Source organism: Cebidichthys violaceus, unplaced genomic scaffold (genome assembly GCF_023349555.1).
Source record: "Cebidichthys violaceus isolate CVI_PGR_0920_01 unplaced genomic scaffold, fCebVio1.0.p SCAF_46, whole genome shotgun sequence".
Taxonomy (NCBI): domain Eukaryota; kingdom Metazoa; phylum Chordata; class Actinopteri; order Perciformes; family Stichaeidae; genus Cebidichthys; species Cebidichthys violaceus.
The window spans coordinates 175,631-203,373 of NW_027176661.1; the positions used below are offsets into that span (position 1 = coordinate 175,631).

A 27,743-nucleotide genomic window follows, 5' to 3' on the forward strand; every position below is an offset into this window, starting at 1 on the left:
TTTGGTCTTTTTATTTTTCTATTATTCGAATTTTGAACACAACGTGTATCCTAGCGACTACTGACAGAAAAGCAGTCTCTCTAGTTCATTTGAACGTCCACTTAGTAATCGAGTGTATTGTTAGCTAGCTGATGCCAGTTTGTTGAGTTTGAGCTGGACTGCGTTACAGATGATGGAAACTCAAGAGGACCGTGCCTCGGACACCAGGGACCATCCCACCAGGATTAACAAATGCTGTGACTACATCGTGAAGCACTTCTTCTTCATTTCAACCATGGCAGCTGTAGTTACAGGTGAGTAGAGATAATTGTTAGCTTCAGGTTTTTGTAATGTAACGTTAACGCTAGCTAGCTGTGCTTTGCGTCAGGTTTCCGCGTTAAACCGTGACGTATCCCGCTTATGACACGGCCACTTACCAAATAAACAAATTAACTAATTCATTGATTTACTTTAACTCATGATATTGATTCCAAAAAAAATATTTTATTGATCTGAACATAATGTTATTGCTTCCGCTAGTCTAGCGGTCTGGACTAGCCTGAACTAGGCCCATAGCAACAGCCTTCCATAGCAATGTTGGAGGCTGCAATTTAATACGTCACCAAGTTAACGGTCATTTAAACAAACAAACATTACGAATTCACAGCCAGTGAAAACATCAACATGCATTAATTAAACACTGTCTGTCATTGTGAATAGTAGCCACATCCCAAATAATTAATAAAGTGTGTTTATTAGGGCCCGAGCACCTACGTAGTCGGAACGGAGGACCTATTGTTATTCTAATGTTTATTATTATTATTATTATTATTATTATTATTATTATTATTGCGCGTGTTTCGTCGCAAAAATTAGGTGCTTGGGATACTGGGAATTTTTGGAAATTTGGCACGCAAGCCAGAATTTGCGAAAATTGCAGTCTGATTGGGGTGACCAGCTGAGGTGTGAAATATTGGCTCGATAGCGCCCCCTATTGAGTAGCCACAACTTTGGGTTTCACTTAGCTGTATGACATTTGGTAGGTATGTCGAACGTGATGGAATGTACAAAAAATCCTCTTGGAATTTTTCACTAAACCAAACAGGAAGTCGGCCATTTTGAATTTATAGACGTTTTTGGACCGTTTCAAGGCGCCGTATTTTAACGAACTCCTCCTAGAGATTTAACCCGATTGACTCCAGATTTGGTCAGTATGCTCTTGAGACCTTGGCATTTAAAAGTTACTCAAAGATCAAAAAGTTATCGAACTATGTAGCCGTACATAGTGCGAACACCATTCGCCATGAAAAAGGAAGTTGTTGTTACTCGGCCGTACATTGTCTAATCTGCTCCTAATTTCTCATATGTCATAACATCCTGACCCTGAACACATCTATATCACAATTTAGAATCATAGTAATGGCGCCACCTAGTGGCAAAATGAAGGTATAGGTTTTGTACTTTGACATTTAAAGTAAAATATGTAGTTATACAATATGATTTTATTTGTTCAGATTGGCAAATCGGCTCAATAGCGCCCCCTACAAAAACTTCTTCGATGCAGCCCTCACAGTACGTTTAACATAGATTAACAAAATTTGGTAGGCACATGTATCACATGTGGACTTAAATAAAAGTCTCTTGGGGCCATGCCCTAAACCTAACCGGAAGTCAGCCATTTTGAATTTAGTATGAATTTCTAGTGTCGTTTTTGCAATTTCCAGGCGCTCTACTTTAACGAACTCCTCCTAGGGAATTAATCAGATCAACTTAGAATTTGGTCAGAACAATCTAAAGACCTTTGTGATTAAAAGTTACTCAAAGCTTGTTGTTTCGTGAAAGGCTGTTGCCGTGACGATGCATTCTTCCCATGAAAAACGAAAGTGTTTTTGAGGGGCTAAAAATGCTCAAAACATAACCAAACTTGTCAAACACATTTAAAATCCTGAATGTAGTTATCTAATGTGATTTTAATGCTTCAGAGTGGCAAGTCTGCTCGATAGCGCCCCTAGAATATTTTGACGATGCAGCCCTCGCAGTACGTTTCACCTAGATGTATAAAATTTGGTAAGCAGATGTATCACATGTAGACTTAAAAAAAAGTCTAGGGGTCCATGCTCTAATCCCAACTGGAAGTCAGCCATTTTGATAAATGATCAGTATAAATGATCAGTCCAGAGCTTCTACATGAGAATCAGGTTAAATGTTACAATGAATGCTTCACACTACAATCTAAAGTTACAGAAGAGCTTAAAATGAAAACAGTCTTAGAGACCTGCCAGTACCCTCGACGTGCGTGAAGTTGCGAGGGCCTGATCAATGCTGCTTGATTCTGACTGATTTTTGAGCTAGCTGTAATGCTAATAGATGGTATATTGGGTTTTATTAATGTGTGACTTCTGTTCAACGTGAGTTATTTTATTTCAATTCGTCAATGTGGACAATTTATGGACTTTGAAAGCCCAATTTCTCATCAAAGAATGCCTTAAGATCAGCGTTACTTATTGCTCAAATGTTTGAGCTTCATTGTGCAGCGAGTTTAACAGTCTGGAGTCTTGTTTTTCATGAAAGAGCTTCAAGTTTTCAGAATTGTGTGCATAGTTACATGTTTTTGTGTGTATACAATGGAGAAAAACTGTATTACTGCAAATATATAAATATGGCAAAACTTTCATCAGTGGGCCATAGGCTCAATCACTTTTTTTCTTCTATTCTCACGCATTTAAAACCATTTACTTGTTCTAATTATATTATCTTTTTTATTTTCACACAGGGATTGGATTGGGCATGATTTTCAAGACCTACGTCCCTCTTACAGACCGTAACAGATTCTTCTTCGCCATGCCAGGAGAAATTCTCCTTCGGCTGCTTAAGCTTTTCAGTGTTCCTCTAATTGTGACAAGTGTGGTGAGAGGTAAATCAGATGTGCACTTCTGCCCCGTTAACTGTTGCATCAGGTTACACACAGGGCACACAGGTGGCCTGTCACATTTCAGCCCGCTGTCCGTGAATTGTGTTCATTTACATTACAGGCACCCTATATACAGTACGTACATATCATCATTTTGTTCATAATCATAATCTTTTATTTTTATGTTTTGAATGTAGGAGCAGCTGGCCTGACCATTGACACCTCCGTGAAAATGTCTTTCCGTATGGGAGTGTACATTGTCTCGACGACTATTGTGTCTGTATCTATAGGTAAGAGAAGTTTTGGGGCTACTTTCTTTATATGTGCACATTTCTGCATACAATCACATAATTATTAAACCCATGTAACACGAAGCAACTCTTTATTGTCCCTTTCCTGTTTTATTTAAGTGTTTAAATGTCATCAACTGTCAGTCATTTTCACATCATGGGTTATTTTTCATGTTGTATGTATATCAATTAGCATTAAAAAGTAATACTTTGTTCAGTTTTGGTTACAGAAAGCCATGGAGCAACTCTAAACTAAAGACAAAGAAAACATTCTCATTATGATAGTTGTGGCTGTGTATTTATAAATCACTTCTCTTGAAACTAATGAAGGACTTTGTTGATCAAAATATGTGTGTCCAAACATGTTGGACGTAATGTTTATTTTCACTTTATTATTCTTATTTTCTTTCTAATTTTCTCATTTCTAGTAGAACATTTTTAGACATAAAAATGAAGCCTTTGTGAGCTCATTTTGTGAATCCCGATTAAAACCATTGTTTTCATTAAGTCACGAGCCATATTGAACAGCATGCCACTTTTGCCGCTTACGTCCAACCTTGAATATGTGTTGTAGGATTGACACTGGTTCTGCTGGTCAAGCCTGGGGTTGCTCACGTTGATGACCAAGATGAGCTGAATAAAATGGACGTGTTCGCCACCGTAGATACCATCGTGGATCTACTGATGTGAGAAGAAATTGACATTACATCTGAGTTAAAGCTGAATTCAGTGTATGATTTGTCAACATTTGCAAGCTGACTAATATGTTTGACTCTTCTTTATTCTTTATAGTAACCTGATGCCACAGAATATGATCCAGGCTTGCTTCCAACAGGTATGTTTTTCATACCTATACCCTTTTCCTTGCGTTCCACGAGAGAGAAACATGTCGTATTTACTTTTCTTAGTACAAGACTGTGAAGGTGGTGCATAGAAATCGTGTAACGGTACGTCTCTTCTTCTCGTCACTATTAAGATCCTTTATTGAAGTGCAATGATAGTTGATGATACATGAAGTTTCCCTCAGACCACTGTAACTACTGTTTCCCCCATCTTGTGTCAGAATGCCACTTATATGCAACTGACGGGTCACTACGTCCAAGGACCCAACACAATGGGCCTGATGCTGTACTCCTTTGTTTTGGGATTGTGCCTGAAGAAGATCGGAGAAAGTGTCAGACTCGCCTTGGAAGTCGTTATCATCCTCAACAAGGCCATGAAAATTCTCCTCAACAAGGCTTTGTAGTAAAGTGAAACAGCATAATCAATACCATGTGGCAATATTCTGTCAGTGTTTATGCACTTCTATAACTTTAAAAACGTTTTTTTCTAATGACAGGGTTGTCTATTAGAACAGGAAGCATCACAGTATATTTCCCTCTTCTACCCTTAGTTAACATGAAAAAATAATCAAATAAAGATAATTAGTTAATGTTTCAGATAAGTATTGCTTTTCCAACAATATGTATTCCTAATCATATTAGATTTTTTTTCCCAGATGAGAGAAATCAAACTTTGGAGTAATATTGTAACATATTCCTTTTTTTGTCTTTTCTCTAGCTACTTGCCAGTTGCAGTGGTGTTTATGATTGGCAGCCATGTTATTGAGGGTCACGACTGGGACACTATCTACAAACTGTTAAAGTTAATAGCTGTGGTTCTTACTGGGTACATCCATAAAAGTCAGACTAAAAAATACCAAATTGGCCTTTAAGTCTTCTACTAATTTCATGTCGTCAGCATCAGTATTTATTGTGTATTAAATTGTATTTTTCAGACTCGCAATCCATGCAGTAATAGTTCTACCTATGGTGTATCTTCTGTGGGCCAGACGTAACCCATTGCCTGTCATTAGAGGGGTTTTTCCTGCTTTACTGAGTGCGTTGATCATCTCCTCCAGGTAAGAGGATATTTGAGGGTATGGTTCTAGTTGTTTGAAGCTTGCTCTGTGTGCTTATTTTTTATATCTATCATCAAAGCTGCCTAATTGTAAAGCAATTAAAAACATTTTAAAAGGTATTTTTACATGTATGATTGCTCTTATATGATTCGTGCAACGAGAAAGCATGCATTGTGTCCCAAAGCTCCGCCACACAGCCCATCACATTGAAATGCTGTGAGGAGAGAAACCAGATCGACAACAGAATCACCCGCTTCATGCTGCCCATCATGACCACTGTCAACATGGACGGGACGGCCCTTTATGAGGCAGTCGCCGTACTTTTCGTCGCCCAACTCACCAACATCGATCTGAACATTGACCAGATAATCAGCATCGGGTAAGTCGCAGTTATTGTCTCTCCCATCTGTCCCAAGAATTAAAGAAAATCATAGATATCAACGTTGGTTAAAATTACATAATATGGCAGATTTTAAACTTGAAAAGTACTTTTTTGTATTTCTGTGTCTTCAGAAATCGACTCTCGTCATTCACTGAACAGTCCGTTTGTTTGCTCTGCAGAGTGCTTTCAGCAGTCTCCAGCCTAGGATCAGCAGGGATGCCGGCGACAGGAGCCGTGACCACCCTCTTTATTTTGGCAGCACTGGGCTTACTGCCGAAGGACGCCTCCGTCTTGTTGGTCATAGAATGGCTGCTGTAAGTGTTAATGCTTGCACAAAATGTAGTTAATGTATCAAACAGCGTGATGTAGGTGTATTTTCTGCTTTCATAGCTTACTGTGATTTCTGTCTTCTAGAGACCGCTTCAACACTGTAGTAAATGTGATGGGAGACTGCATCGGCGTGGCACTGGTCCACCAACTGTCCCAAAAGGAACTGGGGGAATTGGATAAAGAAAACTAACAAGTAAATAAGAGAGGTTTCAAGACGTTTTACGGCCAAAGTAAACCAGTCCCGTTGGACATCAGACATAGAAGTTACGGCAGCAGCTGGAGACTGTCCAACATATGCTCTGGAGTTTTTACAGTTTATGTGCCACCATTGATGGCTGTGTTGTGTTTTGTCTAACTATGACGGCCAATGATGATGCTAAGGGACACGTCCAGGATAAGCAGGTCCATTCCAGCACCTGACATCTGATGAGTCCCTTTGCAACCCACCAGAATGTAATGTTATGTAAACAGGGTTGCTTCTGAAAAGGTTTCTCCAGAGCCAAAAAAAAGTATTTTAAAGTAGTGTAGTAGTACAGTTGTTGTTGTTTTTTTGAATGTACTAGCATTGTGTTAAGTAATGTAGTGGCCTTTAATAGATGTACAATATAATAATAGATGTCATTTTTGAATTTATGTAATTGATCTAAATGTGTTTGATTTGTATTGATGTAATGTATGGATGATATAGGTGGTTGTGGAATTAAATCAATTTAACATGAATTGAAATCATCTCTATTGATTTTAATGGTATTTTTTTAAATTAAGTAATCCCAGGGGAACACACACACACACACACACACACACACACACACACACACACACACACACACACACACACACACCTGTTAAGGTAAAGGTAAAATACCAGGAATGCACAGTGTATCTCTGCAACTACAAAGTCTATTTGATTGATCTTAGCATCAAAATAAAGCTAACACTACAGAGGTGTAAGCATCAGTCTATATGTAACTGGGTCAGACTAAATGAAGATGACACGGCATACATTTAAATGAAACAGACAGACAAGAGAAAAATGTATGTTTTCTTAATCTAAATGCAACTGTTTGGGGCTTTGTTTTGAAAGCAAATCAATCAGAACTCTTTACATGTTCCCACTCAAAGAAAAAATACCCACACTAAAAACCCTAACCTATCATGACTGTATGGACTCACAGACTCGCCGTGCTTTCACGTGCAAGGCTGCGGATTGGCTGTCTGATGCCGTAGGAAGGCCACGTGCAAACATATACTGACGGCTGGAATCCACCTAAAAGCGTCTTTTGGTCGTGGCGTGATAAGTGTCTCAACTTTTTATATTGACTTTTTTTGTGTTTGTAGCATGAAGTAGCAAAATGGCTAGCGCCTTTGCGGTCTATGCTAGCACCCCTAGGGTTGCAGTCTGCTCATTTAGGCGCTTGGTGTTGGAGTTTGTCGAGTTCAAAATGGTTCTCATGAGCTTTGTTTGTTCTGATACTCAGAGGAAAGGAGCACCACGTGCAGCTAAATATTTTTAAAGCTGAAGATGTTTTTTTGGCGATTTGTGATGAAAAGTGTGATAGAAAATTTAGTTGTGCTAGTACATTTCTACTGTGATTTAGTTCATGTGCCTTACTCACTAACAAAACTATATGTGACACATGATTGTGTAAGGAGAGTGGTAACAGGACCATATGGGGTATCTCTGGCCTTTTGCTTTGATAAGAGGGAGCAACTAAATGGGGGTTGCAGTTTAACCAGAGAATGTTGAGGTGTGAAGATTCTCAGAGATAGGCAAGGGTAATAAAGACATGTCTTTGTGTGACAAGGCTCAGAAGATGAAGGGGGTGACTGGAGGGGTCAATGGGGAGCATGAAACTGTTGATCAATTGTATCTAATGTAAATACCTGAGGTTCCCCCCTACTGTGTGCTGAGATGCTTAAGAGCAGGAGACAAACTGAACTCTTGGCTCATCCTCTGCAGACTGTGTTGCAGTCTGTATGACGGTGAAGCCTTCTCTGGCCAGAGAATAAATATTTTAAAGACAAACTTCTTTTTTTTCATGTATCACCATTGTTCTTATGGAGGCTTTGACAGAGAATTACATTACATTACAGTCATTTAGCAGACGCTTTTATCCAAAGCAACTTACAATAAGTGCATTCAACATAGGTATTCAAGAGAACTACTAGTCACCAGAAGTCATAAGTACATTTCCTTTTCCAAACAAGCATCTAAGAGCATGAAGCAGAGCATAACTCAGAGCCAAAGTACAGTGCAGGAACAAACAAAAACAGTAAGTGCAAAAAGTAATACGAATACAATAAGTGCAACAAGCTAGTATGAATACAAGCTTGTGATATTCGTGATATATTGTCCATCACAAAGTCACATTCTGACCGTGCAGTATTGAGCTGTACTAGTGAAGTGAAATGCCCCCCCAAAAAGCTAATGAAAATGATAGGTATCAATATCTATCTATATATTGTATGTATAAATATCTCGATATATAATTATATTTATTTATATATATATATATATTTATATATATTTATTTATTTGTGTTAAACATTTTATTTCAAAATGCCCTTTTTCAAAAGTCTCTTTTGGTCTTTTTATTTTTCTATTATTCGAATTTTGAACACAACGTGTATCCTAGCGACTACTGACAGAAAAGCAGTCTCTCTAGTTCATTTGAACGTCCACTTAGTAATCGAGTGTATTGTTAGCTAGCTGATGCCAGTTTGTTGAGTTTGAGCTGGACTGCGTTACAGATGATGGAAACTCAAGAGGACCGTGCCTCGGACACCAGGGACCATCCCACCAGGATTAACAAATGCTGTGACTACATCGTGAAGCACTTCTTCTTCATTTCAACCATGGCAGCTGTAGTTACAGGTGAGTAGAGATAATTGTTAGCTTCAGGTTTTTGTAATGTAACGTTAACGCTAGCTAGCTGTGCTTTGCGTCAGGTTTCCGCGTTAAACCGTGACGTATCCCGCTTATGACACGGCCACTTACCAAATAAACAAATTAACTAATTCATTGATTTACTTTAACTCATGATATTGATTCCAAAAAAAATATTTTATTGATCTGAACATAATGTTATTGCTTCCGCTAGTCTAGCGGTCTGGACTAGCCTGAACTAGGCCCATAGCAACAGCCTTCCATAGCAATGTTGGAGGCTGCAATTTAATACGTCACCAAGTTAACGGTCATTTAAACAAACAAACATTACGAATTCACAGCCAGTGAAAACATCAACATGCATTAATTAAACACTGTCTGTCATTGTGAATAGTAGCCACATCCCAAATAATTAATAAAGTGTGTTTATTAGGGCCCGAGCACCTACGTAGTCGGAACGGAGGACCTATTGTTATTCTAATGTTTATTATTATTATTATTATTATTATTATTATTATTATTATTATTGCGCGTGTTTCGTCGCAAAAATTAGGTGCTTGGGATACTGGGAATTTTTGGAAATTTGGCACGCAAGCCAGAATTTGCGAAAATTGCAGTCTGATTGGGGTGACCAGCTGAGGTGTGAAATATTGGCTCGATAGCGCCCCCTATTGAGTAGCCACAACTTTGGGTTTCACTTAGCTGTATGACATTTGGTAGGTATGTCGAACGTGATGGAATGTACAAAAAATCCTCTTGGAATTTTTCACTAAACCAAACAGGAAGTCGGCCATTTTGAATTTATAGACGTTTTTGGACCGTTTCAAGGCGCCGTATTTTAACGAACTCCTCCTAGAGATTTAACCCGATTGACTCCAGATTTGGTCAGTATGCTCTTGAGACCTTGGCATTTAAAAGTTACTCAAAGATCAAAAAGTTATCGAACTATGTAGCCGTACATAGTGCGAACACCATTCGCCATGAAAAAGGAAGTTGTTGTTACTCGGCCGTACATTGTCTAATCTGCTCCTAATTTCTCATATGTCATAACATCCTGACCCTGAACACATCTATATCACAATTTAGAATCATAGTAATGGCGCCACCTAGTGGCAAAATGAAGGTATAGGTTTTGTACTTTGACATTTAAAGTAAAATATGTAGTTATACAATATGATTTTATTTGTTCAGATTGGCAAATCGGCTCAATAGCGCCCCCTACAAAAACTTCTTCGATGCAGCCCTCACAGTACGTTTAACATAGATTAACAAAATTTGGTAGGCACATGTATCACATGTGGACTTAAATAAAAGTCTCTTGGGGCCATGCCCTAAACCTAACCGGAAGTCAGCCATTTTGAATTTAGTATGAATTTCTAGTGTCGTTTTTGCAATTTCCAGGCGCTCTACTTTAACGAACTCCTCCTAGGGAATTAATCAGATCAACTTAGAATTTGGTCAGAACAATCTAAAGACCTTTGTGATTAAAAGTTACTCAAAGCTTGTTGTTTCGTGAAAGGCTGTTGCCGTGACGATGCATTCTTCCCATGAAAAACGAAAGTGTTTTTGAGGGGCTAAAAATGCTCAAAACATAACCAAACTTGTCAAACACATTTAAAATCCTGAATGTAGTTATCTAATGTGATTTTAATGCTTCAGAGTGGCAAGTCTGCTCGATAGCGCCCCTAGAATATTTTGACGATGCAGCCCTCGCAGTACGTTTCACCTAGATGTATAAAATTTGGTAAGCAGATGTATCACATGTAGACTTAAAAAAAAGTCTAGGGGTCCATGCTCTAATCCCAACTGGAAGTCAGCCATTTTGATAAATGATCAGTATAAATGATCAGTCCAGAGCTTCTACATGAGAATCAGGTTAAATGTTACAATGAATGCTTCACACTACAATCTAAAGTTACAGAAGAGCTTAAAATGAAAACAGTCTTAGAGACCTGCCAGTACCCTCGACGTGCGTGAAGTTGCGAGGGCCTGATCAATGCTGCTTGATTCTGACTGATTTTTGAGCTAGCTGTAATGCTAATAGATGGTATATTGGGTTTTATTAATGTGTGACTTCTGTTCAACGTGAGTTATTTTATTTCAATTCGTCAATGTGGACAATTTATGGACTTTGAAAGCCCAATTTCTCATCAAAGAATGCCTTAAGATCAGCGTTACTTATTGCTCAAATGTTTGAGCTTCATTGTGCAGCGAGTTTAACAGTCTGGAGTCTTGTTTTTCATGAAAGAGCTTCAAGTTTTCAGAATTGTGTGCATAGTTACATGTTTTTGTGTGTATACAATGGAGAAAAACTGTATTACTGCAAATATATAAATATGGCAAAACTTTCATCAGTGGGCCATAGGCTCAATCACTTTTTTTCTTCTATTCTCACGCATTTAAAACCATTTACTTGTTCTAATTATATTATCTTTTTTATTTTCACACAGGGATTGGATTGGGCATGATTTTCAAGACCTACGTCCCTCTTACAGACCGTAACAGATTCTTCTTCGCCATGCCAGGAGAAATTCTCCTTCGGCTGCTTAAGCTTTTCAGTGTTCCTCTAATTGTGACAAGTGTGGTGAGAGGTAAATCAGATGTGCACTTCTGCCCCGTTAACTGTTGCATCAGGTTACACACAGGGCACACAGGTGGCCTGTCACATTTCAGCCCGCTGTCCGTGAATTGTGTTCATTTACATTACAGGCACCCTATATACAGTACGTACATATCATCATTTTGTTCATAATCATAATCTTTTATTTTTATGTTTTGAATGTAGGAGCAGCTGGCCTGACCATTGACACCTCCGTGAAAATGTCTTTCCGTATGGGAGTGTACATTGTCTCGACGACTATTGTGTCTGTATCTATAGGTAAGAGAAGTTTTGGGGCTACTTTCTTTATATGTGCACATTTCTGCATACAATCACATAATTATTAAACCCATGTAACACGAAGCAACTCTTTATTGTCCCTTTCCTGTTTTATTTAAGTGTTTAAATGTCATCAACTGTCAGTCATTTTCACATCATGGGTTATTTTTCATGTTGTATGTATATCAATTAGCATTAAAAAGTAATACTTTGTTCAGTTTTGGTTACAGAAAGCCATGGAGCAACTCTAAACTAAAGACAAAGAAAACATTCTCATTATGATAGTTGTGGCTGTGTATTTATAAATCACTTCTCTTGAAACTAATGAAGGACTTTGTTGATCAAAATATGTGTGTCCAAACATGTTGGACGTAATGTTTATTTTCACTTTATTATTCTTATTTTCTTTCTAATTTTCTCATTTCTAGTAGAACATTTTTAGACATAAAAATGAAGCCTTTGTGAGCTCATTTTGTGAATCCCGATTAAAACCATTGTTTTCATTAAGTCACGAGCCATATTGAACAGCATGCCACTTTTGCCGCTTACGTCCAACCTTGAATATGTGTTGTAGGATTGACACTGGTTCTGCTGGTCAAGCCTGGGGTTGCTCACGTTGATGACCAAGATGAGCTGAATAAAATGGACGTGTTCGCCACCGTAGATACCATCGTGGATCTACTGATGTGAGAAGAAATTGACATTACATCTGAGTTAAAGCTGAATTCAGTGTATGATTTGTCAACATTTGCAAGCTGACTAATATGTTTGACTCTTCTTTATTCTTTATAGTAACCTGATGCCACAGAATATGATCCAGGCTTGCTTCCAACAGGTATGTTTTTCATACCTATACCCTTTTCCTTGCGTTCCACGAGAGAGAAACATGTCGTATTTACTTTTCTTAGTACAAGACTGTGAAGGTGGTGCATAGAAATCGTGTAACGGTACGTCTCTTCTTCTCGTCACTATTAAGATCCTTTATTGAAGTGCAATGATAGTTGATGATACATGAAGTTTCCCTCAGACCACTGTAACTACTGTTTCCCCCATCTTGTGTCAGAATGCCACTTATATGCAACTGACGGGTCACTACGTCCAAGGACCCAACACAATGGGCCTGATGCTGTACTCCTTTGTTTTGGGATTGTGCCTGAAGAAGATCGGAGAAAGTGTCAGACTCGCCTTGGAAGTCGTTATCATCCTCAACAAGGCCATGAAAATTCTCCTCAACAAGGCTTTGTAGTAAAGTGAAACAGCATAATCAATACCATGTGGCAATATTCTGTCAGTGTTTATGCACTTCTATAACTTTAAAAACGTTTTTTTCTAATGACAGGGTTGTCTATTAGAACAGGAAGCATCACAGTATATTTCCCTCTTCTACCCTTAGTTAACATGAAAAAATAATCAAATAAAGATAATTAGTTAATGTTTCAGATAAGTATTGCTTTTCCAACAATATGTATTCCTAATCATATTAGATTTTTTTTCCCAGATGAGAGAAATCAAACTTTGGAGTAATATTGTAACATATTCCTTTTTTTGTCTTTTCTCTAGCTACTTGCCAGTTGCAGTGGTGTTTATGATTGGCAGCCATGTTATTGAGGGTCACGACTGGGACACTATCTACAAACTGTTAAAGTTAATAGCTGTGGTTCTTACTGGGTACATCCATAAAAGTCAGACTAAAAAATACCAAATTGGCCTTTAAGTCTTCTACTAATTTCATGTCGTCAGCATCAGTATTTATTGTGTATTAAATTGTATTTTTCAGACTCGCAATCCATGCAGTAATAGTTCTACCTATGGTGTATCTTCTGTGGGCCAGACGTAACCCATTGCCTGTCATTAGAGGGGTTTTTCCTGCCTTACTGAGTGCGTTGATCATCTCCTCCAGGTAAGAGGATATTTGAGGGTATGGTTCTAGTTGTTTGAAGCTTGCTCTGTGTGCTTATTTTTTATATCTATCATCAAAGCTGCCTAATTGTAAAGCAATTAAAAACATTTTAAAAGGTATTTTTACATGTATGATTGCTCTTATATGATTCGTGCAACGAGAAAGCATGCATTGTGTCCCAAAGCTCCGCCACACAGCCCATCACATTGAAATGCTGTGAGGAGAGAAACCAGATCGACAACAGAATCACCCGCTTCATGCTGCCCATCATGACCACTGTCAACATGGACGGGACGGCCCTTTATGAGGCAGTCGCCGTACTTTTCGTCGCCCAACTCACCAACATCGATCTGAACATTGACCAGATAATCAGCATCGGGTAAGTCGCAGTTATTGTCTCTCCCATCTGTCCCAAGAATTAAAGAAAATCATAGATATCAACGTTGGTTAAAATTACATAATATGGCAGATTTTAAACTTGAAAAGTACTTTTTTGTATTTCTGTGTCTTCAGAAATCGACTCTCGTCATTCACTGAACAGTCCGTTTGTTTGCTCTGCAGAGTGCTTTCAGCAGTCTCCAGCCTAGGATCAGCAGGGATGCCGGCGACAGGAGCCGTGACCACCCTCTTTATTTTGGCAGCACTGGGCTTACCGCCGAAGGACGCCTCCGTCTTGTTGGTCATAGAATGGCTGCTGTAAGTGTTAATGCTTGCACAAAATGTAGTTAATGTATCAAACAGCGTGATGTAGGTGTATTTTCTGCTTTCATAGCTTACTGTGATTTCTGTCTTCTAGAGACCGCTTCAACACTGTAGTAAATGTGATGGGAGACTGCATCGGCGTGGCACTGGTCCACCAACTGTCCCAAAAGGAACTGGGGGAATTGGATAAAGAAAACTAACAAGTAAATAAGAGAGGTTTCAAGACGTTTTACGGCCAAAGTAAACCAGTCCCGTTGGACATCAGACATAGAAGTTACGGCAGCAGCTGGAGACTGTCCAACATATGCTCTGGAGTTTTTACAGTTTATGTGCCACCATTGATGGCTGTGTTGTGTTTTGTCTAACTATGACGGCCAATGATGATGCTAAGGGACACGTCCAGGATAAGCAGGTCCATTCCAGCACCTGACATCTGATGAGTCCCTTTGCAACCCACCAGAATGTAATGTTATGTAAACAGGGTTGCTTCTGAAAAGGTTTCTCCAGAGCCAAAAAAAAGTATTTTAAAGTAGTGTAGTAGTACAGTTGTTGTTGTTTTTTTGAATGTACTAGCATTGTGTTAAGTAATGTAGTGGCCTTTAATAGATGTACAATATAATAATAGATGTCATTTTTGAATTTATGTAATTGATCTAAATGTGTTTGATTTGTATTGATGTAATGTATGGATGATATAGGTGGTTGTGGAATTAAATCAATTTAACATGAATTGAAATCATCTCTATTGATTTTAATGGTATTTTTTTAAATTAAGTAATCCCAGGGGAACACACACACACACACACACACACACACACACACACACACCTGTTAAGGTAAAGGTAAAATACCAGGAATGCACAGTGTATCTCTGCAACTACAAAGTCTATTTGATTGATCTTAGCATCAAAATAAAGCTAACACTACAGAGGTGTAAGCATCAGTCTATATGTAACTGGGTCAGACTAAATGAAGATGACACGGCATACATTTAAATGAAACAGACAGACAAGAGAAAAATGTATGTTTTCTTAATCTAAATGCAACTGTTTGGGGCTTTGTTTTGAAAGCAAATCAATCAGAACTCTTTACATGTTCCCACTCAAAGAAAAAATACCCACACTAAAAACCCTAACCTATCATGACTGTATGGACTCACAGACTCGCCGTGCTTTCACGTGCAAGGCTGCGGATTGGCTGTCTGATGCCGTAGGAAGGCCACGTGCAAACATATACTGACGGCTGGAATCCACCTAAAAGCGTCTTTTGGTCGTGGCGTGATAAGTGTCTCAACTTTTTATATTGACTTTTTTTGTGTTTGTAGCATGAAGTAGCAAAATGGCTAGCGCCTTTGCGGTCTATGCTAGCACCCCTAGGGTTGCAGTCTGCTCATTTAGGCGCTTGGTGTTGGAGTTTGTCGAGTTCAAAATGGTTCTCATGAGCTTTGTTTGTTCTGATACTCAGAGGAAAGGAGCACCACGTGCAGCTAAATATTTTTAAAGCTGAAGATGTTTTTTTGGCGATTTGTGATGAAAAGTGTGATAGAAAATTTAGTTGTGCTAGTACATTTCTACTGTGATTTAGTTCATGTGCCTTACTCACTAACAAAACTATATGTGACACATGATTGTGTAAGGAGAGTGGTAACAGGACCATATGGGGTATCTCTGGCCTTTTGCTTTGATAAGAGGGAGCAACTAAATGGGGGTTGCAGTTTAACCAGAGAATGTTGAGGTGTGAAGATTCTCAGAGATAGGCAAGGGTAATAAAGACATGTCTTTGTGTGACAAGGCTCAGAAGATGAAGGGGGTGACTGGAGGGGTCAATGGGGAGCTTGAAACTGTTGATCAATTGTATCTAATGTAAATACCTGAGGTTCCCCCCTACTGTGTGCTGAGATGCTTAAGAGCAGGAGACAAACTGAACTCTTGGCTCATCCTCTGCAGACTGTGTTGCAGTCTGTATGACGGTGAAGCCTTCTCTGGTCAGAGAATAAATATTTTAAAGACAAACTTCTTTTTTTTCATGTATCACCATTGTTCTTATGGAGGCTTTGACAGAGAATTACATTACATTACAGTCATTTAGCAGACGCTTTTATCCAAAGCAACTTACAATAAGTGCATTCAACATAGGTATTCAAGAGAACTACTAGTCACCAGAAGTCATAAGTACATTTCCTTTTCCAAACAAGCATCTAAGAGCATGAAGCAGAGCATAACTCAGAGCCAAAGTACAGTGCAGGAACAAACAAAAACAGTAAGTGCAAAAAGTAATACGAATACAATAAGTGCAACAAGCTAGTATGAATACAATAAGTGCTAAGTGGAAGGCTCAGGGTAGCACTTCCTGAAGAGGTGGGTTTTCAGCCTGCGCCGAAAGATGGACAACGACTCTGCTGTCCTGATGTCAATGGGAAGTAGGACATGAAATAGTGGTCAGAGAGCTAGAGGGGAGTGACAGAGAGGTTAGCAATAGAACAGTGCCTCGTGAAGATAAGATCCAGCTGGTTGCCGGCCTTGTAGGTAGGAGGAGAAGAAGAGTGGTAAAGGTCGAAGGAAAGGAAGGAAAGAAGAGGTTCAAACTTATCGGTCTGGATGTTGAAGTCACCGAGCAGGATGAGTGCCGAGCCATCGTCTTGGAAGTGCGAGACTAGTGTGTCGAGCTCCTCCAGGAACTCACCAACAGGCCCTGGTGGGCGACACACAACATCAATGGTGAGCTTGACTGGATAAGTGACAGTAACAGCATGAAATTCGAAAGAGGACGGGGAGAACTGAGGAACAGAAGAGGTAAGTCTCTTTAATATATATTTATATATATATATATATATATATATATATATATATATATATACATATATATATATATATATATATATATACATACATATATATATACTGTATATATGCTGCACTGGTGATATATCTCCCATAACTGAAGTGAACACAGATTCAATTCACAGCTTGTTTCATGAGCACGACATCATTCCATGTTCACCTCCTTCAGCTGCTTCCACTTATGAATCACAGACAATCATGAGCATCGGATGAATCAAACTATTAATGTTTTCCAAAATGTTGCCTTTAGCAGTAACACAGCTCCCTCTTAGCCGTACCTCCAAATTTGAATGCCCCCCCTCCCCTTGTCTCACATTGTTTATTTCCCATTAGATCATTCAGATAAATTAAGCATCTACAGTATGACTCTAATTATTAAGGTCGGCTGGGACAAGTTACCCATGAATCATGTGCTGCCTCCCCTCTCTCCCCTGCTGTGGATCTCCCCTCCTTCCTCCCGTCGAGGGATCTTTTGATGTCACCAGACATTTTACAAATAATGTGAAAAGAATTCCGAGTAATTCTGTAGTTTTGTCACATTATATCTCAAGCTAAAAAAAGGTTGTGCTGTCAAGAATAAAATGTCTTTATTCATTCCATGTGCAGCATCCTAAAAAACTATGATTGACAGTTTCTCTTTAATTTAATAAATATTATGTTAACTTCCTCAACCTTGTCAGGAACACTGTATTTATAGAGATTCCACCAAACTGATCCACATGGGGGGAAATCCTGAAGGCATGAGTCTATTATTAAAGAGACTTACCTCTTTTATATTTCTGTTGATATAAGAGTAAACACACTCACACTCTCTTGCTCCGTAATTTCAGTGTTTGGATTTATTGGTCATGCTGTCAGTCTGTGCCTTGTCCCTCTGGTCATTTCTCCCAATTTTTTTTGTCTTGCCGCATTTCGTGAATCCATCTGAGCCCACAACCCTGTCAATGGAACCTGCAGCCACGCTGGAGGAAACTCCACCTCCGCCTTGTCATAATGAGACCTACTTCCTCTCACCATCCCGGGACAAGGGGGCTAGTGTGGGTCACCTCTCGCGAGGCTCGGGGATAATTGAGTAGTTTAAGCAATCCAGTGAGAATAAGACCGGCCTCCACCCATATTTAGCAGCTCCGCACACGCTATTGTGTGATTGCACGGGGAGAGAGAAACTGGCTGTTTTTGATCTCATTTCTCGCCCGCCTCCTATCTGGGTTAGAGGCGGGCTGTTTTTGGAATGGCCACCTGTGGCACCTGGAGAAGGTGGACTATAATGGATTGCTGGGGGTTCCAACATGACAGCCGCAGTGCCAAGCCTGTTAGTATAATTTGGATCATTACGACCCGGGGCCGCGTGTGACTAAAAGGATAAAAGGCTCTAATGTGATGGCGATGAGAGAAGATGGACTGCCCTGCCTGTGTCAAATGGAAGCCTCTATGTTTACTCGTGACCCGGTCGAGATACTGGTCACTAACGGCCAAATTAGCTTGAGGTCAGACTTGAGGTCCTGTCTATTTCAGGGCCAGTGTGGAAGAGACAGAACGATTGAGATTTTTGGGTGATACTACCTACCTCACCAAATCCCTTGACATGAATGAAGATGAAGCAACTTGACATAAGTTGGTTTGCAATAGAGAGCGAGGCATCCATCTCGACACACACTACAATCGACACAGACAACAAGACAAACATGATAAAAGTACACAAGGCTACAAATCAGTCAATCATTAAATAAATAAAGGCTAGGCTAGATAGGCTTATTTGCTAGCCAACTCTGTTCAAACATAACAATAAAATAAAAATCCACCAGCACCTCTAAAGCTTTACTAATTAACAGTTATATATTGTTTGTTTAATCTAATCAAAAACGAAAGTGTGAAAATTAAATTATTTTGAGGTTTCCTGGAGTTTTGTCGTCAGACGACCAGTCACTGCACCATGGCCGAGCCAAAAAACATTCTGCATGTTACCTGCAATACAACCTCACATTGTGGTTTATACTCTTGAGTTTTTGTACAGATTAAACAAATAAGATATAACGTGTTGATTAGTGAGCTTTAAAGGTGTTGGTAGGTGGATTTTGTTACCATTGTAACGTAGTTAGCTAATTTATTAATATTCTCAATGAATATTCCTTTAAGCTTGTGAGAGGTCAGTGTGTTGTTGTTTTTATATTCAAATTGAACAGGCAAATGTGACCTAGTCACCTCCACTCCTCCAGTGTGTTGATGCTTTCTCCAGCTCCAGCATAAACACGGCTCCAGAAGAAATTGGCGTCTCTTAAACCTCAAGTGGGCCGTCACCGGCTTCGCCTTTTTTTGTTTTCCAAACAAACGTCAGTCAGAGTTGAGTTTGTGTATCATGCTTCCTCCTCTGCGGTGGAAAACATCTCAAGGCTTGTAACAAGCATAGCAAGAGATCAAGTGAGGAGTGTCCTCGGGATACATGTGCCATCAGCTGTGCAGTCTCCCCCTGCTCCTCTCCTCACCACTCGTCGGTGACACGGGAGGCCTGCTTGTTTCTTGATGCCATTTCTTGTAGGAGGCTGTCAGGTGCTGAGAGACGGCTGAAAGCCGGCAGAGAACCATAAACCCTCCGTTAGTCCCTGTTGTGTGTCTCCGCGCTGCAGAGCCGGCTGCCCACGCCAGGCGAACCTTCCAACCTGCACGCCCGGAGGACAGCCCAGTCTCTCCCTCAACTCTCTCGTCTTTGTCAAGCCGCCGTCTCTCTATTCTTTCTCTCTTTGTCTTCCTCTGTCTTCCTCTCCTCTTTTCATCCGTTGCCTGTGTTTTCGTCCTTCTCACCGGTATCTTCATTGATCCTGCACTGTTTGGGTCCTGTTACCACACTAAAGCCTCCACATGTGTCTTCAGTTATTCACAGACTAAAGGACCTCATTAGGTTAAAAAAAAATGCATGTGGAAGAAGGGGATTGCATCCGTGACATTATACATATACACAGGGGTGGAAAGTGACCAAGCACACTTACTCAACTATGGTACTTTTGGAGGAACTTGTACTTTACTTGAATATTTATATTTTACTACTTTATACATCAACACAATTCAGAGGCAAATATTGTACTTTTTACTGCACTACATTCATAATTGACCCTTCGCTAAATGCGGCCCCTCGAAATGCAGGCTGGCCGATCACAGCGTAGCATCAGCCAGCTGCGACCAGGGTATACGACAACCTTTCGCCTCTGCTCCATAGACTCTCATTAATCATTTCAGAGTTTCTTCATGTTCAGGCTGGTTTTGTGGATTTGGAGCTAGTCGTGGTTAAACGTTGTGTAACAGTCGTAACCCAGAGAGGTTGGAAGGAGATATGCGTTTCTAAAACGTTATGTTTCTACGTAAAAACCTTTGGAGCTAACATTAGCAGAGTACATTACCAAACCATCAACTAGCGTTAGCACTTGCAATGCCAATTACCAAAGGTATACTTAACCTGTTTTCACTGCTGAATCAGTTTGACACCTTGGACATATCCTCGCAACACATTTTGTAGACCTTTCTGTCTGATTCTGCTTTCTTTCTATACCTTCTTTTTTACCCCCAAAATGTGATATTTCTTCAGGGAGTGCAGTTAGTGACCTACAGTTGGATGGAGTAGCAGCGGGGGGCGGGGCTTTGCGAAGGGTCATTGGGAGAAACTTGTTACTTTGGACATTTTGCAAATCATTTTTCAATTATATATGATGCATTGTTCTGTGTCTTTTTTTTGGTTTAGTCCTTATAGTTCTATTTTCTTCTTCTGCTGCAAAGCCAGTGTTTTAGGATAATTTAAACCTGTTTTTAGTGCAAATCAACTTGTTTCAAGAAAAATCTACTTTTCCCTCATTCTAGTGTCAGGTTTTTAGGACTCTACTACAGACAGATAAGCACTGCCTTCACCAGCTAAACTACTTACATATTAATGCATCAGTTCATATATTCCTATGATAGGATCAGTACTTTTACTGTAGGATGTCGAATGCAGGACCTTTGCCCTTTTTTTTGCATTGTATCACTAGTGAGAGATCTGAATACTTCCTCCGCCACTAAGCAGCAACTTTTGCAGTGTATGTTACACCAACGCTGCACACACAAGTGTTCTGTTATAGATCTGCCTCCTGCAGGGATAAAGCTTGTTCCTCTAAGCCCAGGGGTTTGGCAGGATACTCCTTACCCCCACAAATGGGGGGTAAGGAGTGCAAAGTCGTAGCTGTTACGCCGCTGCGATTTAAAGCCCCACTCATGCACGTGTACATGAAACACTGCAGTTATAGTGCACGCCATGGATCTCTCAATAATATTATAATTAATAATCTGTGCACTTCATCATCAACGTATCCTTGGCGTGTTTCAAAAAAGATATCCACCACATGCTCAAGATTGGAGCCCATGGTAGCATGAGTAAGTATGTCACTCACTGCCTGCGTCAACCTATTTTAGCTCAGGAGTTTAAATAGGAAGGTCAGACACGTATGCACATGCAAGCTAGAATATGTATATGCACATATATACATATATGCATATATATATATATATATATATATATATATATATACACACAGTTTGATATGGAATTCAAACCTGTGAAAGCTGACAAAATGTTACAACGTGCTGCAACTCACTTTGTTCCACATCCACTTGCTCCGGATTCAGGTCACATGTCGATGCACAGCAATGTGCTGCAGTGGTCTTCTTGTTACTCTATCATTAACTCGTAGCCTTGCTGCCCGACGTGATCTTCTTAAGTGTTAACTGTGCTAGAACTCATTGGGGCTGAATGTGGACGGTCCAGTGGAGTCACGGCCGGGAAAGATGATATTCTAATTCCCTTGTTTTCGTAGAGCCCTCCTAGCCTGGTATCCTCTCTCACCAAACAACCTTGTTAGACAAAGAAGCCTCAGCATATAATGAATAGGAGCTGGTTAATAGTTAATTACTTATTATTACCTGATCTCAGCGCAGCAGAGCCAGTATGCATGCATTTTTTTGTGCCAGGTTGTGTGTGTGTGTTTGTGTGTTCGGCCAAAGATAACACATTTTGGTTTTTGCAGGAAAGGAGTCCTTTTTGTTTACAGATGACCAAAGGAAAAGGTCTTAAATTATCGTTCCTATAATAGCTGAAAATTGTTGGAAATTTCAATGTCAGCAGGAATGACTCTGGAAAACAAATCATTAAAAAACGGGAGAGGAAAACTAATGCTGGATGATGGTTTCTTTGGGATTTCCCTTTTCCAAATTGTCACCTTTTGCTGCTGAGCGTGCAGGGAAAGCAGAGAGAGAGAGTGTGTAATGGAGTAAATGTACTCACACTGCAGCAAACAGCTTTGTGGCTATCTGTCAGAGGCAGCTGGTTCGTCACTGCATTTAAGAGTCGGGTGTTTCAGCCACCTGCGTGAGAGGCCGCACATAAACCGGAAAAATGTTTCCATTACACATGCTGTGATGGGGTCCGGGGATAAGTAGTGCAGATGGGGAACTTCCTTTCAACACATCTTTTACGGTGAACTTCCTTTTAACACGTCTTTCAAGTGATCTATTCCCGCTTGACTTACTTTATCATTATCACATCAAATGGGCTCCGGGCCCGTTTTCAGCGAGCGTTAATACGGAGAATTTATGCCTGATTGCATAGGTGGCCTCGTGCCGAAAATAAGACAACCTCACATCAATAGCTGTGCCTCATCTGGAGACGAATCATGTAATTAAATTCTTCTTATCTCAAATTCAAGTGCTGGTTGAAGATATAAATGGAAGCACCACTGCAGAACACACATTTCAGGAAGAGTTTCGGAATTTGGCTTAAAGGCTAAATCTAATAATCGTCACCCACAGGTGTCATTAATATCCCCTTAAAATAAATTAGCATTTGTTTAATTAAGATCTTGTATTTATTCTAATTGATAATGGCTGCCTTTTAAAAAAAAATAATTCTTAGGTAACAGCCAGAATGCACTAAAAGTGCAGCTAAAAGACAGCTAAAAAGACGCTAAAAGTGTGTGTGACAGACAGAAAAATGCCCCAGCCTCTATCATACCAGCTTAGTTTGCATGCAGTGTCCATTCCTGCTTGCCATCATTTGTTAGGCAAATATTGTACATGCTTCAGGTTGACCAACCTTCAACTAATGTCCTCCAGCTCTGTCACAGGGCCCCATTGATGTCCTAAAAAAGTGTTTGTGTCTCTTATTTTCAAAAATACCCGTTTGTGGCCTTCTCGTAGATTGTGACAGTTGTTCTTTTGGGTAATTGTCCCGCCCCTCCTCCATTGTGATTGGACTGCTGGGTAAAAAGTGACAGTGACAGCCGCAGTTTCTTACCCAAAGTTGAACATGTTTCAACGCACAAAAAAATGCGCAGCACTCAACGCAGAATAGAAGTTCAGAATAGAGTATGCGGCGCTCCCATTGCAAAGAAGAAAAAAAAAAGAAGAAAATGTCAACATAGCAGTTGTGTGCCATCTCCTGCAGTTGGCTTATCAATGGCGCACAATATTGCACAGATTCTTAAAAGAATGAGCAAAATTGATGCAGCAGGGTTTGACCCGAAAAAACTAAAAAGGTTCGCAAAATGGGCCAAGCCTCAAAAACACCGGAATGTGCAACTCAATAGTCCTTTGATTAGATGATTGCAGTCTATTGCCGTTACAGACCTGCATCAAATTGCCTCTGATTAAGGCTCAACGCCTGCATATTTGGGTCATTTCGACTGAACTTCGCTGGATGCCTACTTTGAATGGGAACAGTGCTTGCGCTTGAAGTTTTTGCCCTAATCTCAACGCAGCTCATGCCTTGTTTTACCTAAAACAAATAAAGTGGATTATTCAACTTTTAACACTCATTTGATGTACATTGGAGACGGGTGGAATCATCTCACTGCACTGATAGATGTTTGCAACGTAGGTGGTGTCTTTGACAGCTCAAGGCTCACTCTGACTACTACTGATTACTACTGTAACTTGGCCACTCTCGCTCTCGTTTTGAGTTTTTGCCATCCTCGTCCCCATCCCGTCTTGTGTCGCGCTGCACTTTTACTGTACTGAGCTGGGCTTTGCATCTAGGCCATGTAGGCAAGCTGCCTTCTGCCGCATGTGTCTGAAACCGAGCTCTGTGCCTGGAAGAGAGCAATATAATCAGGGCAGCGTTTTATTCAAAGACTGTAACGTGGGCAGCAGCGATTCTCTGGGGCATCGCCGCTTCACAGCACAGCTCTCATAGAGGTGATCAGACCTCCTACTAACTTTTAACACCTCAGCCCTTTTCTCCCCCAACTTCATATCTGGTGCAATCTGGGCCGGACAGCCTCTTCCCTGCAGAACGCGTGATGGTTTCTATGAAGCATTATGAGCATCGCAGGAGAAGCTGATATTTCACACAAAAGAGGAAGACAGCGTGGACATCTGTTTTGCATAAAAGTCCATTTGCCACGTGTGTTGGTATGGCCAAGGTCAATGACTTTTAGTGTTTCATTAGCACTGTAAACATGTGGGTGGACAAGTGTATGTCACGTGCACAGTGGCCGTGTGTGTTTGCTGATTCAATGTGCCTGTGAAAACGCAACAGGGAGATTCATTAATCATACTGCGTGAGTGTGACCATTCTATGGAGCAAGCTGCTCTGTCAGCCTCTTTGTGAGCTGCTTCAGTAGGTGACTAGCTACTGCCAGAGCAACAACTATTATAATATTGGTGTTAGAACAACGGCTGCAACCCTACCGGTGTTTCCCAATAATTAACTAGACTATGGCGGCCCGCCAAAGTCTGTTTTGTCCTGCCACCAAAAATATTCTTTAAAACTCTTTCTGTGCGACCAACTCCAGATCGGCTCTGAGAGTGAAAGCCATGTCAGCTTTACAACATCCCTCGCCCGGACTTCGCCTGACCCACTTCACACCATTGAGAAGAAAAATAAAGAGACACAGAAATCTGTCATGTGAAATAACCAAAAACTGTTCAAACTTATTCATGTAGGATCATATCACTGAGAATAAGAAGCCGATTGAGAGTGTTTTCAGGGCCTTTTAAGTTAATGTAAGGCAAGGCAAGGCCGGCTTTATTTATAGAGCACATTTTATTACAGAGAAACTCAATGTGCTTTACATTTCAAAGGAAAAGCGTGCGTGGTGTGTAGCTCCACAAGCCACTCAAATAGCTCCTCAGCCTTCGGGTCGGATTTGTAAAGGTGTTGGAAGAGTTTGCGCAGCCTCTAGTTCGCAGCATCGCACATCCACAGAGCTGTTGACCGCACAGGTATAAAACAGACGGGCAGGAAGAGGGAAATATGACAGGTTTTCAGAATAATATGCAGGAAAGGGAAAAAGTCTGCTTTCACAGAAGTGTTTGTATGATTTAACTTGAGAGCTTATGTGAAAGAATTTGAGGACTTTTTTAAAAAGAAAACGAAATACGATTACACACACAGTTCGCAGTTTCACTGCGAATATTTTAATGTCTCATTGTTGTGGTGTTACATAAGTTGTCAACTAGGGCCTACGCCTCGTTGAAACACCACTGCAAACAAGCAACGGCACTGTTAAGCTTAACTAAAGTGAATATATTAACTCAATGGAACTGAAAATGTAAGGTGGAGAGCTTTTTCATGCTTCAGAGGTTCATCTCTTCAACAATTTTCGAGGCAAGTGGAGGGTGAACCTGCCTCAGACACCAGATGACTGTCAGGTCCGCTGAGGAGTAATTTCTCCCCTAATGAGACACACCGCTGCTTCCTGAGCTACTTCCCATCTGGAGGTATAAACCTGCCGGTGTTCTGCTTGTTAAGAATGTCATCAGCGACGCGCTGGCCTCGCGTTTGCCAGGCTGCTCTCCCAGCACTACGTCTGCACTGATTTTCATCGAGCTGATTTTACTGAAGTGCAATGTCCCATGACAGAGGATTACTCTGTGCAACACAACATTGTCTTCTGATCTACTTGATCTAATATACAATACAATCTTTTGACTTGAGGAATTGGTGTTAGCAAAGGCTGCCGACCGTGTCCCAAAAGCTTGAAGGTGAAATTTTTGTCGCTCTCCAGATTTGCTTTTGGAAGTGTATGTCGGTTCTTCTTGACCACCACAAGCTAAAGAGATTGTATTTCCTGAAACAATGTTATTCTGCACCTGTTGATGATAATAACGATCCTTTAACAATAATCATTACTACGATTATCACACTGCTCTGTGTTATTTATGGTATTCATCATACTACACGGCTCCTCTGATGATAGTAAAAGGCTTGAGTTCAGTGTTCTGTTGATGCATCAGCACGCCACAAACAATAGAAGATAATGTACGATTCTCATTTGAGTTGACTGTTTGTGCTGCAGGGCATGGTCGTTCGAAGATATATGCATTAGCATGTCTATTAATTATATCTTTTTTATTTCCACAATGTCTTGAGGTGCCATTTTTATTCACATCTCACTGAACCTTCCTTTTGGTTTCTGTATTTTTGCACATTTCTCCCCTCCACTGCAGTTAGTTTGCTCTAAACTTTACTTGACACAGAAAAGTTGACTCCAAAAAGCTGTTAAATTAGTCAAAGCATTTATATAGCCGCAAACATCAATTTTCTAAGTAAAGATATAATGAAGTAATGTCTACCTGAGCAGAGAATGAAGTCACTCTCCCTCTGTGTGTGCTGTTATCTGAGCTTTTCTTTGCTGTTGATGTAACCGCCAGCCCTGCCTGCCTTTTAGTGCATGTTAGTGCATGTGAGCGTGCCCCACTGTGTGTGTGTGTGTGTGTGTGTGTGTGTGTGTGTGTGTGTGTGTGTGTGTGTGTCAACTTTCAAGTGGCTTTCTCTTGGTGCCAGATCCTCAAGAACTTTGACTGGAAATGTTCTCTCCTACTTAAAGTCTCCTCCACTCAAAAGTATCTTTTACTTATTGTTCATTAACTTGGATGTTTAACACTGTGCAGAGTTCAACACTAGAAAGTCAAAGTTTTCACATCTAAGGGAGAAAGGTTCTCTGCACTCCCCTTAAATATGAGATTAACACACAGGGATGTACTGGGTCTGAATTATTTTGGCAATATTTGTAACACTAATGTAGGATCTTTATGTTTTTTTGGAAACTAGCAAAGTTTACAGTCTCCAAGAATAAGACGGACAAGTCCATCTGCATGAAACGTATAGAGGCCTTTGTGCTTTGACCTTTGTCTTTCAGCGCTGCATATGCGTGCATTTATCGGGCGTTTTTAAAATTCTGCTGCTCAGCCTATTTTGTCAACATCATCCACCAGTTTTATGCTGAGATGATGGCTGTGACCTTTGGTGGCCACAATGGACTCATACATTTGTCAAACTTTTTCTTTACATTTTGCTTCGTCTGCTTGTGATCATGTGTCACGCCCCCGAAATCTAGCATCACATCCGCATTGTTGAAATCAGCTAAATATTCAGCTTGGACGTTGAAAATCTTTTAGGTAACAGGCTACGCCTTTTTGTACTCAAACACAACAAACTCTGATAACACCGGTACTCCTCTCTCCAGCTCTCACTCCCGTTTCCACCATTGCCTTCCGGCAACAGGTCACACGACATGTCAGTGAGAAAAAGAAAAAAAAATCAGGACTCCCAATTTTGGGAAGTGTAGCTAACTAAAATGTGTTTGCGTGTCGTGACAGTGAACAAGATAGATAGAGAGACAGGAGGTGAGCTGTAAAACCAACATGTAGCCCCCCTCCTTGGAGCTCAGAAGCTCCAGCTCAGCTCGCAGCTTGTGAAGCTGGACTGTCTGCTCATCTTGTCCCA

General features: G+C 40.3%; 2 protein-coding genes across 4 annotated transcripts; both read left to right on the plus strand.

The window, feature by feature from the left end:
• Positions 1-89: 89 nt before the first annotated feature.
• On the plus strand, positions 90-6,512 carry LOC137886839 (excitatory amino acid transporter 3-like). Its single transcript, XM_068729495.1, has 12 exons — positions 90-293; positions 2,753-2,893; positions 3,088-3,180; positions 3,755-3,866; positions 3,973-4,015; positions 4,089-4,127; positions 4,244-4,425; positions 4,741-4,848; positions 4,958-5,080; positions 5,265-5,459; positions 5,642-5,776; positions 5,877-6,512. Exons 1-12 carry the CDS (start codon positions 170-172, stop codon positions 5,980-5,982), a joined length of 1,401 nt encoding a protein of 466 aa, XP_068585596.1. The 5' UTR covers positions 90-169; the 3' UTR covers positions 5,983-6,512.
• A 1,959-nt stretch (positions 6,513-8,471) lies between these two features.
• On the plus strand, positions 8,472-14,889 carry LOC137886834 (excitatory amino acid transporter 3-like). 3 transcript variants are annotated; one of them, XM_068729484.1, is made up of 12 exons: positions 8,472-8,667; positions 11,130-11,270; positions 11,465-11,557; positions 12,132-12,243; positions 12,350-12,392; positions 12,466-12,504; positions 12,621-12,802; positions 13,118-13,225; positions 13,335-13,457; positions 13,642-13,836; positions 14,019-14,153; positions 14,254-14,889. In XM_068729484.1, exons 1-12 carry the CDS (start codon positions 8,544-8,546, stop codon positions 14,357-14,359), a joined length of 1,401 nt encoding a protein of 466 aa, XP_068585585.1. In that variant the 5' UTR covers positions 8,472-8,543; the 3' UTR covers positions 14,360-14,889. The 3 variants fall into 3 exon arrangements, with proteins under 3 accessions (XP_068585585.1, XP_068585586.1, XP_068585587.1); XM_068729485.1 differs by lacking the exon at positions 12,466-12,504 and having other exon boundaries at positions 8,473-8,667; XM_068729486.1 differs by lacking the exon at positions 12,466-12,504 and having other exon boundaries at positions 8,473-8,667; positions 12,720-12,802.
• Positions 14,890-27,743: the final 12,854 nt, after the last annotated feature.